The 14,817-nt window shown below is 64.0% G+C and overlaps 1 protein-coding gene across 1 annotated transcript; it reads left to right on the plus strand.

The window, feature by feature from the left end:
- The first annotated feature begins 428 nt into the window (after positions 1-428).
- ACAP3 (ArfGAP with coiled-coil, ankyrin repeat and PH domains 3) lies at positions 429-14,676 on the plus strand. The gene is made up of 24 exons (XM_065935974.1): positions 429-567; positions 4,185-4,242; positions 4,880-4,999; positions 5,198-5,251; positions 6,358-6,416; positions 6,995-7,178; positions 7,551-7,595; positions 7,682-7,777; positions 7,858-7,932; positions 8,355-8,366; positions 8,977-9,089; positions 9,183-9,234; positions 9,472-9,572; positions 9,647-9,758; positions 9,991-10,199; positions 10,272-10,341; positions 10,465-10,559; positions 10,638-10,843; positions 10,998-11,102; positions 12,114-12,212; positions 12,297-12,517; positions 12,682-12,791; positions 12,891-13,001; positions 13,137-14,676. The coding sequence occupies exons 1-24, from the start codon at positions 521-523 to the stop codon at positions 13,282-13,284; spliced, it is 2,502 nt and encodes an 833-aa protein (XP_065792046.1). The 5' UTR covers positions 429-520; the 3' UTR covers positions 13,285-14,676.
- The last annotated feature ends 141 nt before the right edge of the window (positions 14,677-14,817 follow it).

The raw sequence follows: 14,817 nt of genomic DNA on the forward strand, positions 1-14,817 counted from the left end.
CTGCCCAGGGCGGGGGAGCCGAGGCGGGACTAGACTTAGGGAGCGGATGCAAAGTGCCCACCCAGGGAAAACGCCGCCGCAGCTTTACGCAGACCCGCAAGCTCCCGCGCCCACCCCACTAGCAGCCCCCCAATCCTTCCGCCGCGCTCCGGATGAGCTCATATTGCCAATCCCCCAGGTTGCCTAAGGCCGAACCGCTGGAGCGCGCGCGGCCCGGCGGCTCCTGAGACTGCTGTTGGGCCCATCCACTCTTCCGACCCGCTGCCGGGACTAAGGGGGCGGGACGTCGGAGCGTTTGGCGACGCTCCCCGGCGGTGACAGCGGGCGGCGCGAGCGGACGGAGGACTTTGGCGACGCTCCCCGGTGGTGACAGGCGGGGCGGGGCGGTGGCGCAGCGGCCTCGTTCCGGGGCGGGCGGGCGCCGATCGCGGCGCGGGCGGGCGGGCGGGCAGGCAGGCCGGGGATGCCGCTCGGGCCGCCGTGGTCCTCGTGCCAGTGAGCGCCGCGCGCCGCCGCAGCCATGACGGTGGAGTTCGAAGAGTGCATTAAGGACTCGCCGCGCTTCAGGTGCGCCCCCAGGGCGCGGCGCGGCCCTTTGTGATCCGCGGGTTCGCAGCCCCTCGGGGCACCGGGGACCGTCGGGGGATGGGGCGAGGGTGTGGGAGCCGGTGCCGTCTTTGTACCCGGCGCCGGGGCTGGAGGCCAGAGCAGGAGGACTCGCCTTGGACAAAGCCCGCAGCAACCCTGGCGCTAGAGCCCGGAACAAAAGATGCCGCTTGTGCTGGTCGCCGCGCGCGAAGGGTGCGCGCGTGGGGCGGGGTGGCCTCCGGCGCGGCCACCTCTCCGTGGGAGTGTCCGCCCGCTTTGTGTCTAGACCTTCTGCGGGCCACCTGCACAGGGCTGAGACCTTGCCGGGCCCTGCAGCCTGACTCTGGCTAGGGTCGTCTGGGTGCGTCGGGTGTCTGCCCCTGGAATCTGTCTTGGTTCCTGTGCCCAGAGTAGTCAAGGGGGCGGGCAGCTGAAGCCACAGTTAGGACTTGGGGCAGCTGCTTGGCAGAGGTGACCTAGATGCCTTGGCAGGGTGGGGGCTACCTAAGCAGACTGGATTCGAGAGACTGGTGGAGGTTCTGGGCTGTGCTCGGCCGTGGGTTTGTGCTTTAGTCCTTCCTGGGAGTGCAGGCGGGTTTATCCGTGTGGACATGTTCATGGTGTGCACGAATCTGCTTTAACAGGGCACCTCCTGTGTGTCAGGTGCTCATGCTTGTGCTTGGGTACACTCATGTGAATTCTGCCCCTCTGCACCCTCCCTTGAGGTGCCAGACCTTGGACATGAATGTGTGGGTGAGCTGCGCCCCTGGACTGCTGCTAGATAGAGTGGGTGTTTATCGTGCAAGGATGAGTTAAGGCACTAGGCATATCTTAGTTTGTTCCCATGTACCCCAGCACAGGGTTCATGTTTATGCAGCAAATCCATGAGTACACACTTTGTGTGTGTTGTACTTCTGCGTGCATACATGTTTGATGGCACATGTGCCTGTCAGGCCTTGGCACACTTGCGCTGGGTCGTATGCATGTGTATGTGTGTGTGCTGGGTCTTTGGGGTGTGTTAGCAAGAGGGCCTGTGTGCAGTGCCTGGTGGGCCTCAGCATCGGTGCTCTCACCTCTGAGTTCCTGGAGCCAGCCCCTTGCCCAGCCGCTTCACAGAGAGTCAGCAATGAAGGCCAGAAAAGACTGGATGAGGGGTAGAGGCTGGACCAGAGAGTGGCCCCCGGCCCTGGGTAGAGGGCTAATGATCACCTCTGTGCTCTCTGATCTTATGTTCCTGACAGTTGAGGGGGGGATGTGAGCAACTCAGGTACCTATGATCCCGGGCTGGGGGTACCCACAGTGGGGCAGCTCCAGGCCCTCCCTCCCACACCAGCCTGCTTGCCAGGGGGCACCCACAGTGGGGCAGTGGATGCAGCTGATGCCTGGGCTTTGCCAGGTTTTCTTTGAAAGTACATAGCTAAGACCCCAGGGTGGGGGCCAGGGAGATGCCCCTGACCTTGGGCCACAGAAGCTGCATTGTGTGGGTTTTGGGGTTGGGCTGAGATTTAACCAGGTTTTGAGGCCTTTTTGAGGTTCCCTTGTCCATGTGCCCTCAGATGCTGCTGAGGATGTAACCTGGACTTCCTGGAGGCCAGCTTGGGGGCCAGGGTTAGGGTAGAGCTGAGTGGGAGAATGTGGTCAGGATATAGGGCCAAGTGACCCCAGCCCTGGGGGAAGAGGGACCCTGTCTGTATGCTCGTGGCCTGGGCAGAGCCCCACAGCCCTGGGTGCCTATGGCTGGAGGGCTCCAGGCTCTCTCAGACTCATCGGGGCACCGCCCACCCCTTGTTCATGGTGCCCCCTCCCCTGGGTGGGGCTTCAGGCGCTGAGTCATGGCTCTGGTGGGGAAACCAGCCTCACCCTCCTACCCACCATCCTAGCTGCTGAGGAAATCCTGGAGGGATGGCAGGAGAGGAGACCTTGTTCCATGGAAGTGGGGGGAGAGAGATGAGGGGCATGGGGCCCCCATGAGCACATTGGTGCTCTCTACTGAGTGCCCACCTCGCCCCCATGAGCACATTGTCACCATCTGGTACAGTGCCCCCAAGTTCTCTAGGGACCAACTGCCCCCTCCCCGCCCCCCTGGCTCGGGGGTGATGGCCCTCCACACATCTGCCCAGGGCAGTTGGGGTGACTGGGGCTCCAGAGGCCATGTCTCTGCTCTGCTCTGTAGTATCCTCTCCTGACGGGTTGTCCTTCTGTGCCCTGGGCCCCTGGGTCGGGGGGAGGGGAGAGGCTACACTGATGGTCAGGATCCTGTAGTCTCAGGCTGCGCATCCTGCTGGACATGGGCCAACACTTGTCCAAGCAGACATCCCCTCTGACCCCTTCCCACTCTGGAATTCAGAGACCCCTCAGCCCTGGGGCAGGGATAAGGGCTGCTCAGAGCGGAGGAGGACAGGGGATCTTCCAAAGGCCCTGACGAGACAACCTGGCACCCCCCTCCCCCACAGCTCCTAATTGAGGGAGTACCGAGCTGCCCCCACATGAGGGACTAAGTCCCTCTCCCCCAAGCCTGGGAAACCCTGGAATATGGCCCTCTTCTACCAGCCACGGGGCAGCGAGGGGCCTCTAGACCTGGACAGCCTCCTCTACCCTGGCCCTGGCCCTAGAGGCTGCCTCTAGCCCCTGGTCTGAGCTCCATTTTGCGTTGTCCCTTGTCCCCAGGAAGCCAGATGGGCCCAGCTCACCAGCTGAGTGGGTTGGGGGGAGCCCTGGGATCTTGGCCCTCTTTCCCTGTTTCCTGTTCCCAGAGCATTGGAGGGGGGGGAGTCACGTGCCTGATCCATCTGCCTCTTGCCTCGCCTTCCGGGATTCTCTGTCCACTGGCTTCTCTGGTGATGTCATCGTTAACTCTTCCCTCCCCAAGGCAGCCCCATTGTCAGGCCGCCCCAGTGGGAGTGGGCTCCTCCAAGGTCTGACCCACTGCTCCCTCCAGGCAGAGAGGGCCAGCTTGGTATTTGAGGTTGGGGGAGTAGTCGGGAGGTAGGGGCTTGCCTCTGCTGGGTGTCTCACTGTGCTAGGGAGCAGCCTCAGGTTTGCAGGCTCTACTGACACAGGTCTGCCCCAGGGTCTGCCAGCCCCAGGCCAGAGTGGGCTACAGCTGAAGCTAAGGGTTGGGGGATCCAGATGGGGTCTGGGGTCAACTCTGAGCCTTGGAGAGGTGTATGGGCTGGGCCGGGGGGCGGTGACCAGCGAGGCCCTGCATGTCCCCCTCCACAGGGCCCTGGCCCCTCCCTCTGTGCTAGGGACCACCCCCTCCCCTGTCCACAGACCCCATTTGGGGGCATCACAGCTGACTAGGCCTCTCTCTGCTTGGGATGGTGGTGGGCCCTGGAGGCTCTGCAGCCCTGGAGTCATGGTCCCAGTCCTGCCCCTCTCCTCCCTCTTCCATGCCTCCACCCCAGTCTCCATGTCTTAGTCTGTCCGAGGGCGGCGTGGAGGAAGGTGGGCCTGCGGGAGCCAGTGGCTATTGACAGAGCAGCCCCTTCCCACTGCAGACCCTTTGGGGAGGTGCCTGGGGAGATGAAGACCAGCTAAGTCGGTGGGGGAGGCTCGCTGCAGGCGGGTCTCCAGCCACCCTCTACCCGTCGCAGGGCAACTATCGATGAGGTGGAAACGGACGTGGTTGAGATCGAGGCCAAACTGGACAAGGTGAGGGAAGGGCCTGGGGGAACAGAGGGCTCGGTCCAGCTCACTCGCGGCCACCAATACAAGCACAAGTGTGTGTTTATGCATACCACATGGGCTTGGCTGTCACTGGCCTTCATACCTGTCCTGGTGCACATGCCGCACACAAACCTGTGTCTGTGTGGTTTCCTCTCGCCACGCCAAGGAGGGGAGTCTTGGGGGAGGCAGGGGCAGCTGCTGGGAGGCTGTGCCTCTGAGTAACTGGGTTAGGGGCCCAGGGCACAGGCAGGAAGGGAGGAGGGGTGGCATCCCTGAGCCCCTTCTGGCTGGTCCTGCTGTTTCTTGGCCAGGACTGCATGCCCACCCCGGCCCTGGGGTCCCTGCTCCTGGCTTCCCTCTCTTGCTCCCACCTCCCACACTGGAGCCTGGGCAGTGCCAAGCTGTTGCCCAGCACCAGGTGGGCTCAGAAGGACAGGCGGCGGGCAGTGGCCTTCCTTTTCCACCTAGGGCTGCCCAGCTGTGTCCTGGGCACTGATGGGCCCTGAGCTAAATTCCGGCTGCCCTGGCAGGGCCCCAGCTTGTGTGGTCTGGCCTTGGTGGCGGAGAGGGCTGGGGCCACAGGTGGAGTGAGTGTCCCCTATCTGTCCTGTCCTGTCTGCAGCTGGTGAAGTTATGTAGCAGCATGATCGAGGCAGGCAAGGCCTACGTCACCACCAACAGACTCTTCGTGAGTGGCGTCCGCGACCTGTCCCAGCAGTGCCAGGGCGACACTGTTATATCGGTGAGGGGGCAGCTGACCTCTGACCTCTAGGCAGGGGCAGGCACAGGCAGGCAGCCCCTTGAGGGTGCCCCTGCCCTGGGAGCAGGTGGGCGTTTGTGCTGGGCCACAGGGGCTACTCTGTGACTAGTGGGTGGGAGGTGCTGACACTGGGGGCACGGCAGTCCCATTTAAGCAAGGGTCTCCCCCACCCACCCCCAGGAATGTCTGCAGAGGTTTGGAGACAGCCTGCAGGAGATGGTCACCTACCACATGGTGAGCCCTGATGGGGGTAGTGGGGGGGCACTGCTTATCATCACTGTCATCCCTTCCCAGGCAGCCACCCCTTGGGCTTCCTGCAGGCCCCGCCCAGCCTGGAAGGCTCTGGGCTGGCTCTGGGAGAGCTGAGCTGGCAGGGGCGGGCTGTGGGGGAGGCCACGTTTCTGCTCCTGCAGTCTAGGGGCGGGGGGCGCCCACATTGCTGAAACTCTACTGTGTCCCAGGTGAGGGCCGGATAGCCAGCAGGGAGGTGCCTGAAACCTGCCCGTCTGGGGCTGAGGGTGGTGGGGGCTTGGCATAGTCGCCTTAGAGGGTTATCCAGGGTCATCAGACAGGGGTCATTGGCCAGGCTGACCCCATGGCTTCCTGGGATGGGTCTGCCTGACCTTGAGCCTCTCAGGGGCCCCCTGCATGGACACACAGAACAGAATGAGCCCATGTGGGTGGTCAGACCGTGGCCTGGAAACCAGAGCTTCAGACTAAACAAGGGGCCCCTCCCCCACAGGGGAAGTTCAGAAATAAACCAGTGCTGGACAGCTTGTCCGGCCTCAGCAGTCTGTCTGTGTGTCTGTCTGCTTCTGGTTAGGGCCCAGGCTCTCCCCATGTTGAGGGGATCTGATTCTGGGTTCAGTCAGTGCTGTGGGGGAGGCCCCTCCAGCCCCCAACAATCACTTCACCCTGCCCCCAGGCCAGATCACTCAGGAGCTTCGTTCGGCCGTAGCTGGACCCTTCCAACTGCAGGGCTGGTCATCCTCAAGGTGGCTTCTCCCCAGGCCGGGGCACTGGCTGTCACTAGGGGCCCTGGGTGTGCCTGCTCTGACCGGGCCATGGGAGGGGGACAGCTTGGGCCTCGAATCTGACTGAGAGCCAAGTGGGGCAGATGGGCAGGTGGTCACAGCTGTTGCCTCTGGGCGCCAACCCAGGCCTAGGGGCTGCACCTGGTCCCTTGGACCCTGTGAGGCCGGCTCTGTGAGGGTGACCAGCTGGGGCCTAAGTGGGGCTGGACAGGGCATTCTCTGGCTCTTACCTGAGGGGATAGGGGCCTGGCCTCTGGGGTCATGTGGGGGCAGGTCCCTGATACCTCCACCTTTCTATGGTCCCAGATCCTGTTTGACCAGGCCCAGAGGTCTGTGCGGCAGCAGCTCCACAACTTCGTCAAAGAGTGAGTGGCCCCAAAGGAGGCCTGGCTGCTCTCCCCCATGCTGGGGTGTTTGAGCTGAGAGAGTCTGGGGCCCTGACACAAGGCCTGCAGGCTCTGGGTGGGGGCTCATTGTAGGCCAAGACTGGGGTGAGGAGACAGTGCTGGAGGGCAGGAACCACAGAGGGCAGCGAGGGGGCCCTCAGGCGGGGGTGAAGGCAGGACCATGGAAGGGTCAGGGTCAGGGTCACAGAGCAGGAGGTGGGGACTTGGTGGGGGTCTCAGCTCATGCTGTGTGTATAGTTGGGGATCCCCCAAGTGGAGCATCTGGAGTCCAGGGTAAGGCTAGGGGTCACCCCAAGCTGGACCAATCCTGTGGGTGAGGTGGTGAAGAGAAAGGGGGCCTTGGATTGGGAAAGGGACCTGAGAAGGAGGCAGCAGGGAGTGCTGGCTGTGGGGGGTGGGAGGCCAGGACAGGGAGGTGGGGAAGGAGGTTGTGGAGCACAGAGGGGCCGGGAGCAGAAAGAGGGCCTTTTTTGAAGGGGGGAGACCCCAGTGCACCCCTCTTCAGGCTCCCTGACCTGACACCCGCCGGCCTCCAGGGATGTGCGGAAGTTCAAGGAGACCAAGAAGCAGTTTGACAAAGTTCGGGAGGACATGGAGCTGTCACTGGTGAGGAATGCCCAGGCCCCGAGGCACCGGCCCCACGAGGTAGAGGAGGCTACGGGTGCCCTGATCCTCGCCCGAAAGTGTTTCCGCCACCTGGCACTGGACTATGTGCTCCAGGTGAGTCGCTGGGCCTTGGGTGTCGCTGCAAACACGGACCTGGTGTCTGGAGGGGCCCCTCTGACCTGAGAAAACTTCAGATGCTTGGGGAGGAATCTGGAGTGGGGAATGCCCCGGGCAAAGACCCAGAGGTGGGGACGTGCTTGGGACAAGCCAGGGCTGGAGGCTGCAGGAGGGCTTGGAGCAGGGGGTAGAGTTCATGGCTTTGTCCATGGAGAAACCATGAGAGGAGATATGGGTACCAGTGTAGGGAGCATCAGATGAGCTGGTGGTCTCAGGGAGCCACAAGCACCCTGAGTGGACATGAGCAAGGTCCAGGCCATGGCGTAGCTCAGCCCTGATATCTTCACCTGTTCACTCCTTCCTTGGCAGATCAACGTCCTCCAGGCTAAGAAGAAGTTTGAGATTCTGGATTCTGTGAGTGCTGGGGTTGGGTGCACCCAGTGAGGGCCCTGGCGACTGTGGCTGGTGACTGGGCCTCACCTGTGTACCTACCCCCCCAGATGCTGTCCTTCATGCATGCCCAGTACAGCTTCTTCCAGCAGGGGTACAGCCTGCTGCACCAGTTGGACCCCTACATGAAGAAGCTGGCGGCCGAGGTGAGCCTGAGGGGAGGGGAAGCCAGGGCCAGCGTATCAGGGGAAGGGGCCCACTTTCCTCTCTGTACCCCTCCCCACAGCTGGACCAGTTGGTGATCGACTCGGCAGTGGAGAAGCGGGAGATGGAGCGCAAGCATGCTGCCATCCAACAACGGGTGAGGCCCTGCAGCCCTGGCCTCCCTGTGGAGGGGCCCATCAGCCCTCTCCAAGTGTGGACCTGGGAGCCCGCCACAAAGACACACTCCCCGTCCCTCCCCAGGCCTGCCCATGCTCAGGTTGATTCTGATCCTCCTTGGAAGAGCAGACAGAGGTGGGAGTCCTCATCCCTCAGGGTCTCAGCACAGTGAGAGGTCACTTAGAGGCCAGGACCAGCCCCCTCAGCCCACAGGTGCTAGGGCTGGGGCTGGGTGGAGGGTCCTACTGGGGCCTCTCTGCTCCTGGCCAGACGGCTGTCATGGCGCTGCCCTGGGCGGAGATGACTGCTGGTGGGAGCTGCTAGTTCCCAGGAGGAGGCTGCAGGGCTTCACTCACTGGCTCTCTCTCTCCCTCCTCCCGCTCCTCCCGCTCCCGCCCTCAGACGCTGCTGCAGGTGAGTGGGCGCCCACTCGGGGGTGGGGTGGGGGGACAGGTGGGTGGGGCCTCTGTCCGCCCCGCCCCGTTTCAGCACCAAGGACACCTCCACGCCCCCAGCGCTCCGACCCTGAGCACCTCCCGGGGCTCGCCCAGCACCAGCGGAGGCTGCTGAGCTGGGACCGAGTCCCCTTCGGGAGCAGCTGCAGCTGTCCCTTCCCGCCCCCACTCAGCCAGGGGAGCAGGTGGCTGGGCCTCCTCTCCCACTGCCGGACACACAGGACAACGCTCAGTGTCTCCCCGGCCCGTGTGAATGGAGCTCTGTCAGGCTGGCTGGAGCAGCCCAGCTGGCAACATGAATGGGGGACTGAGGACAGGGGAGGCGGCTTCCTTCCTGATCCTACCCAGAGCTTGCTGTTTGTGCCGGGCGGGGGGAGCTGGGGGTTGGGGCCGGAGCGCTCCAGGCCCCCAGCTGTGGTGGGAGGCATCTGCCCCCATGGGGTTTGGGTCAGAAAGTGGCTGTGAAGACCCACTCTCTCAACCTGGGCTGTGGGGAGGCTGGGAGGGCAGCCGTGTCCACACAGCAGTGGGTGGGTGCTCATGGAGGGCTGGGCTCCAACTGCTCCCAGGACTTCTCCTACGATGAGCCCAAGGTGGAGTTTGACGTGGATGCACCCAGTGGGGTAGTGATGGAAGGCTACCTCTTCAAGAGGGCCAGCAATGCTTTCAAGACGTGGAACCGGTAAGGGAGGCCCTTTCTCAGGGGACTACAGGGCAGACAGATGGAGGGGGTGCCCAACCCAGCCTGACCCCTCTGGGCCCATTCCCCACCCAGGCGCTGGTTCTCCATCCAGAACAGCCAGCTGGTCTACCAGAAGAAGCTCAAGGTGCGCTGGGCCCAGGGCAGCGACTCCTGGGCCTCCTCACCTGGCCTGGGGGTGGGTGGTTGGGGGGGTTGGTATCATGGGGCTGAGGACATGGATGGGCACCAAAGCCTGAGTGGCTAAGGACAGAGACCACTTGAACCCCAGGCAATCTGTGTCCTGGGTAGAGCAGTGAACGGGTGGTCAGGGTGGGGCAGAGCTGGGTGCTGAGTGCGAGGACCACTGTGGTCATGCCTGCAGGATGTGCTGACCGTGGTAGTGGACGACCTCCGGCTCTGCTCTGTGAAGCCCTGTGAGGACGTCGAGCGGAGGTTCTGCTTTGAGGTCGTGTCGCCCACCAAGTAAGGAGGTCCTGCCCAGGGTGTGATGTGGCAGGAGCCTCTGCTTGCCCAGCCTGACAGGCCCCTTCCTGCAGGAGCTGCATGCTGCAGGCTGACTCAGAGAAACTACGGCAGGCCTGGGTTCAGGCGGTGCAAGCCAGCATTGCCTCTGCCTATCGGGAGAGCCCTGACAGCTGCTACAGTGAGGTGGGCCCTCCCTGCACATGCGTGTACAGCTCCCGCAGGCCACACACCAGCACACATGTGCATTCTGTGTATGCACACATGAGTGTGTGTGTATACATGGGGGTTCAGGCTCGTGCCTCAGGGACCCTGGCCTGTGTTGGCCCTTGTATCTGGGGAGAAAGATGGGGCCTCCACTGGGGAAAATGGGGCTGGAGCTCCCATAGGGCTGAGTGACCCCTCACCCGGTCCCCAGAGGCTGGACCGCACAGCGTCCCCGTCCACAAGCAGCATCGACTCTGCCACGGACTCTCGGGAACGCAGCGTCAAGGGTGAAAGTGTGCTGCAGCGGGTGCAGAACGTGGCCGGCAACAGCCAGTGTGGTGACTGCGGCCAACCCGACCCGCGCTGGGCCAGCATCAACCTGGGTGTGCTGCTCTGCATCGAGTGCTCAGGCATCCACAGGTGGGCCTCCTGGGTGGCCCGGAGCGGGTGGGGGTGGAGCCGCACCCTAACTCCTCCTCTCTCTTCATCCAGGAGCCTGGGCGTCCACTGCTCCAAGGTGCGGTCCCTGACCCTGGACTCGTGGGAACCAGAGCTGCTGAAGGTGTGTGGGGGCCATTGCAGGCTGCCAGGAGACTGGTGGGGAGAGGGAGACAGGAGCCAGGTCTGCCCACTTGAGGGGAGGTCTGTGGGCTGGGCTGATGCTGGCCTCACCGTCTCCTGCCAGCTGATGTGTGAGCTTGGAAACAGCACTGTGAACCGGATCTACGAGGCCCAGTGTGAGGGGCCGGGCAGCAAGAAGCCCACAGCCAGCAGCCCCAGGTGAGGTGTGGGGTAGTCTAGGCAGGGCCTGGGGAGCCTTGGCCCACAAGTGCGGTCTCATGTCTGGTCCTGGTCCAGACAGGACAAGGAGGCCTGGATCAAGGACAAATATGTGGAAAAGAAGTTTGTGCGGAGGCCACCCTCGGCACCAGCCCGGGAGGCCCCACAGCGCTGGAGGGTGCAGAAGTGCCAGCGCCACCACAGCTCCCCCCGAGCCCCTGCCCCCCGCCGCAGCAAAGTCCGGATGGAGCCTGTTCTGCCCTCTGTGGCTGCCCTGTGCTCAGGTGGGAGGGGGCCGGCAGGTGCGCCCCAGCTCACTGGGCAGGGGGTGAGCCTCCAGACTATGAACCCCAGGGAGGCCAGGGGTGGGGGGAGGAAGGAGCAGAGCCCCGAGCTCTGCCCACCTCCCAGCCTGGCCCGGTTACTGCCCTGCTACAGGCTCCATGGAGCCCAGGTTCCGCAGGGACTCACTCTTCTGCCCGGACGAGCTGGACTCCCTTTTCTCTTACTTCGATGCAGGGGCTGCTGCAGCCGGCCCACGCAGTAAGTCCCCTGCTGCCCACCCCCTACCTCAGCCAGGGCAGCAGAGCAGGGACCAGGCATGCTCACTCAGAGGGTGGACAAGTATGGGACAGCTGTGGCCACTCACCCAGGGACCAGAGGGATGGGCATTCCTTGCAGGAGGGACTGGTATAGGTATGGGGAGTCTGGGGGCCAAGCAGGGCTAAGGCTGGGACAGTATCTCCAGGGGCTGGGGGTAATTCAGCCACTGACTTGGAGGCTGGAGCCATGACCCTCAGGGAGACCTGTGTGCGGTGTGCACACAGGAGAGTGTGTGGGGCATGACTGTGCACAAGGGTACACACATGTGAATGTGTACATGTGTGTATATGCATGGGTGTGTGCACATGCATGTGTATTCGTGGACAGCTGTGTGCCAGCTCCTGAAAGACAATTGTGTGCATCTTCTCCAGCTCCTCCTGGAGTGGGGGTGGGGGGCACATGCTGTAGGTTGGGGCCCTCCCCGCCCCCTCCCGGGGCCTGCCTGTTAAGTGTCTATCAGCACCCACTGGCCTGGGGCGTCTGGGCTGCCTTTCTGGGCAGTGTGGACAGAGGGTATAGACGGGGGCCAAGAATTGGCAGGGCTGCTGGGGTGAGTGGGTGCCCTCGGGCAGCAGAGGGCGCTGCCTCGCTGCTCCGGGCTCTTTGTGAGGGCTGCTCTTGGGTGCCGCTCACTGCTGCCTGGAGCCGCGTCTGGATGGACACCTCCCAGCTTGCATATTATGGCGGCGCTTCGGCCCATCCGTCCTGCTAGGGCCGACCTGAGCGAGGGGGGGATCACATCCACGACTGTGCTCCTAGGGGGCGCTTAATCCTTGACTCCATTGAGCTGTCACTTGATTTTCTCTCCTTTCCTCCCATCCTGGGCAGGGCTCTCCTCTGCCCCCAGAGTGGGGACTGATCCTGCTCCAGGGAGTATCCCTGGGAGGGTGGGCGGCCCTCCAGCCTTCCCCCAGACGCTTTCAGGATCCCCTCTGGCTGTGGACTTTGCAGGTCTGAGCAGCGACAGCGGCTTAGGGGGCAGCTCCGACGGCAGCTCAGATGTCTTGGCCTTCGGCGTGGGCTCTGTGGTGGACCGCGTCGCTGAGGAAGGTGAGTGCACGGCTCCCCATCCCCGGCCCTGCGCCTTCCCCGCTCCGGGCCGGCTTACCGGCCCTTATTGCCCGGTCCTTGTAGAGGGTGCAGAGTCGGAGGAGTCCAGCGGCGAGGCGGACGGAGAGGCGGAGGCCTGGGGCCTGGCAGACGTGCGTGAGCTGCACCCGGGGCTGCTGGCGCACCGCGCGGCGCGCACCCGCGACCTTCCCGCCCTGGCGGCGGCGCTGGCGCACGGGGCGGAGGTCAACTGGGCTGACGCGGAGGACGAGGGAAAGACACCGCTGGTGCAGGCCGTGCTGGGGGTGAGTAGGCGCCCGGCTGCGCCCGGACCCAGGTGCAGCATCTTCACAGCGGCTCTGCCTTGGTGCGCACGCTTGAAGAGGCGTCGGGGCGTGGGAGATAGGGGGCCTGCAAGGAACCGTTCCCGCGTCTGAACCATACCGCCTCCCCACGCCGGCTTCCCCAGGGCTCCCTGATCATCTGTGAATTTCTCCTGCAAAACGGAGCGGACGTGAACCAAAGAGACAGCCACGGCCGGGCTCCACTCCACCACGCCACGCTCCTTGGCCGTACTGGGTGAGTCGTGGGCTCACTTCCCCCCGCCCCATGGGCCCGGGTCGCCCGCCCACCGGTACCTACCCAAGGCCTGACCTGACTTGCCCCCTCCGCTCTCAGCCAGGTCTGCCTGTTCTTGAAGAGGGGGGCGGACCAGCACGCCTTGGACCACGCTCAGCAGGACCCATTGAGCATTGCGGTGCAGGAAGCAAACGCCGACATCGTCACGCTGTGAGCAGGAGGGCGGTGTGGGTGGGGGAATCCTGTGGACGGGGCGGAGCACTTCATAAGGCCCGCCCTCCTCAGGTCTGGGACTCAATGGGCTGGGGGCGGGCTAGGCTCTTCATATGGCCCGCCCTCCTCCAGGCTCCGTCTGGCGCGCATGGCCGAGGAGATGCGTGAGGCTGAGGCGCCTTCTGGCCAGCCGGGTCCTCTGGCCGGCAGCAGCCCCACTGAGCTCCAGTACCGCAGGTGCATCCAGGAGTTTATCAGCCTTCACCTGGACGAGAGCTAGGGCAGCGGGGTGGGCGGGACCCCCCCCGGCGGGACCCCCCCCCCCCCCCCCCTCAGGCCCGTTTCCGGAGAGCGCTGGTGTTCTGGAGCTCCTGGAGCCCTTGCTGCCGGCTCTGCCCTCCTCCTCCAGCGGCCCCCACCCCGGGCCAGAGCAGGACCAGCACTGAGTCTTCTGAAGCTCCAGTCTTCCCCAGGAGGTGTTGCATCACTCCCCCCTCCAGGGACCCTGTATCTTCGGGTGACCCCTCCCTGGGGGGCCTGGGTTGCTCGTGTCACAAACCACTCTCCAGGCCCCGTGTCACCTGTGCTCCTCTCTGCTCCCCCAGGCCCGTGTCACCTCCTGCCCCTCTATCCCTGGGCCCACTTGGTGCCCCACTCTGCCCTCAGGGCCTGTGTCACCTCGTGCCCCCACTTTACTGCCCAAGGACACTGACCTGCTAGTTGGGTCCCTCCCATGCCCCCAGCCTCTCCGCTGGGCCCTGGGGCTGGTGGCTGGCCACCGGCACCTTGTGAGGGCAGAAGGGACCGCCCATCCAGGGAATCAACCCGTGTACCTCACTTAGCGACCCCAGCATCCAGGCTGGGCTTCTTGGGTGCTTGGGGGCTCTGGCCTGGGGCCTCAGCCCTGACTGGGCACGGACGTCCTGAGGCCGTGTGGCTGGCCATGCAGCCCCACCTGTTCCTGCCTTTTCCCAGAGCGGGTGGCAGGTGCGTCGCTCTTCCCACCCCTGCATCTGATGTCCTTTGTCACGGACTGAGGGGTTTTCTACAATGACCTCGTTCTCACTTTGTCTCGCGTCTTTTCTCTGGACTCAAGGACCACCTTGACCCCCAGCTCTGCCCGCTGCTGGGGGCGCTCTGCAGCTCAGCCCTGCCCCCTCACCAGCCTTGCCCCTGGCTCAGCCCATGGGGCTTCAGCTCACCCCCAGGGCCCTCTGATGCCTTCTGCATTCCCCTTCCTGGAGCCCTGGGGCAGTGGCTGGGCCTCTCCCCAACTCGAACCCTCGGCCAGTCCAAGACCAGTTGGCTGGTCACTATGCAAAGGCTGCCCAGGGAGGCCCCATAGGCAGCAAGGTGGGCCCCCAACTCCCTCGCCTGCTGGCTGTGACCCCCAGAGAGCAGAATTAACTCCTTCCTCTCTTCCTGCTTGAGCTCTGCCCCCACCTCCCGCCCCACTGCCTGCGCCAGGGCCTTTGCTAGGGCCTCAGCTGGCGGGATCCGCCTCCACTCCAGATCACAGTTAATAAACAGCCGCTTGCACCCGCTGCCTCGTCACTCCCGTCTCACTCTGCTCTGTCTCAACTGGGGTGGAGGGGGTCACCTGCCTTCCCCAAGGGGTGGCCCTGCGTGCGACAGCACCAGTGGTGCCCTCAAAAGTTGCAGTAAGCTGGAACCTGGGGGCCTGCCTGATGGAAACTTGGGCTCCATTGATTAAAATCAGTTCTTGATACTCCACTCCCTGGCTGCCCCGCCCTTTTCTAGGATGGACACCAACTGGTGAGGATGGCCTGGACCTAGCCTTGTCCCCTAGGCA

This window comes from Muntiacus reevesi, chromosome 5, assembly GCF_963930625.1.
Source record: "Muntiacus reevesi chromosome 5, mMunRee1.1, whole genome shotgun sequence".
Classification (NCBI taxonomy): domain Eukaryota; kingdom Metazoa; phylum Chordata; class Mammalia; order Artiodactyla; family Cervidae; genus Muntiacus; species Muntiacus reevesi.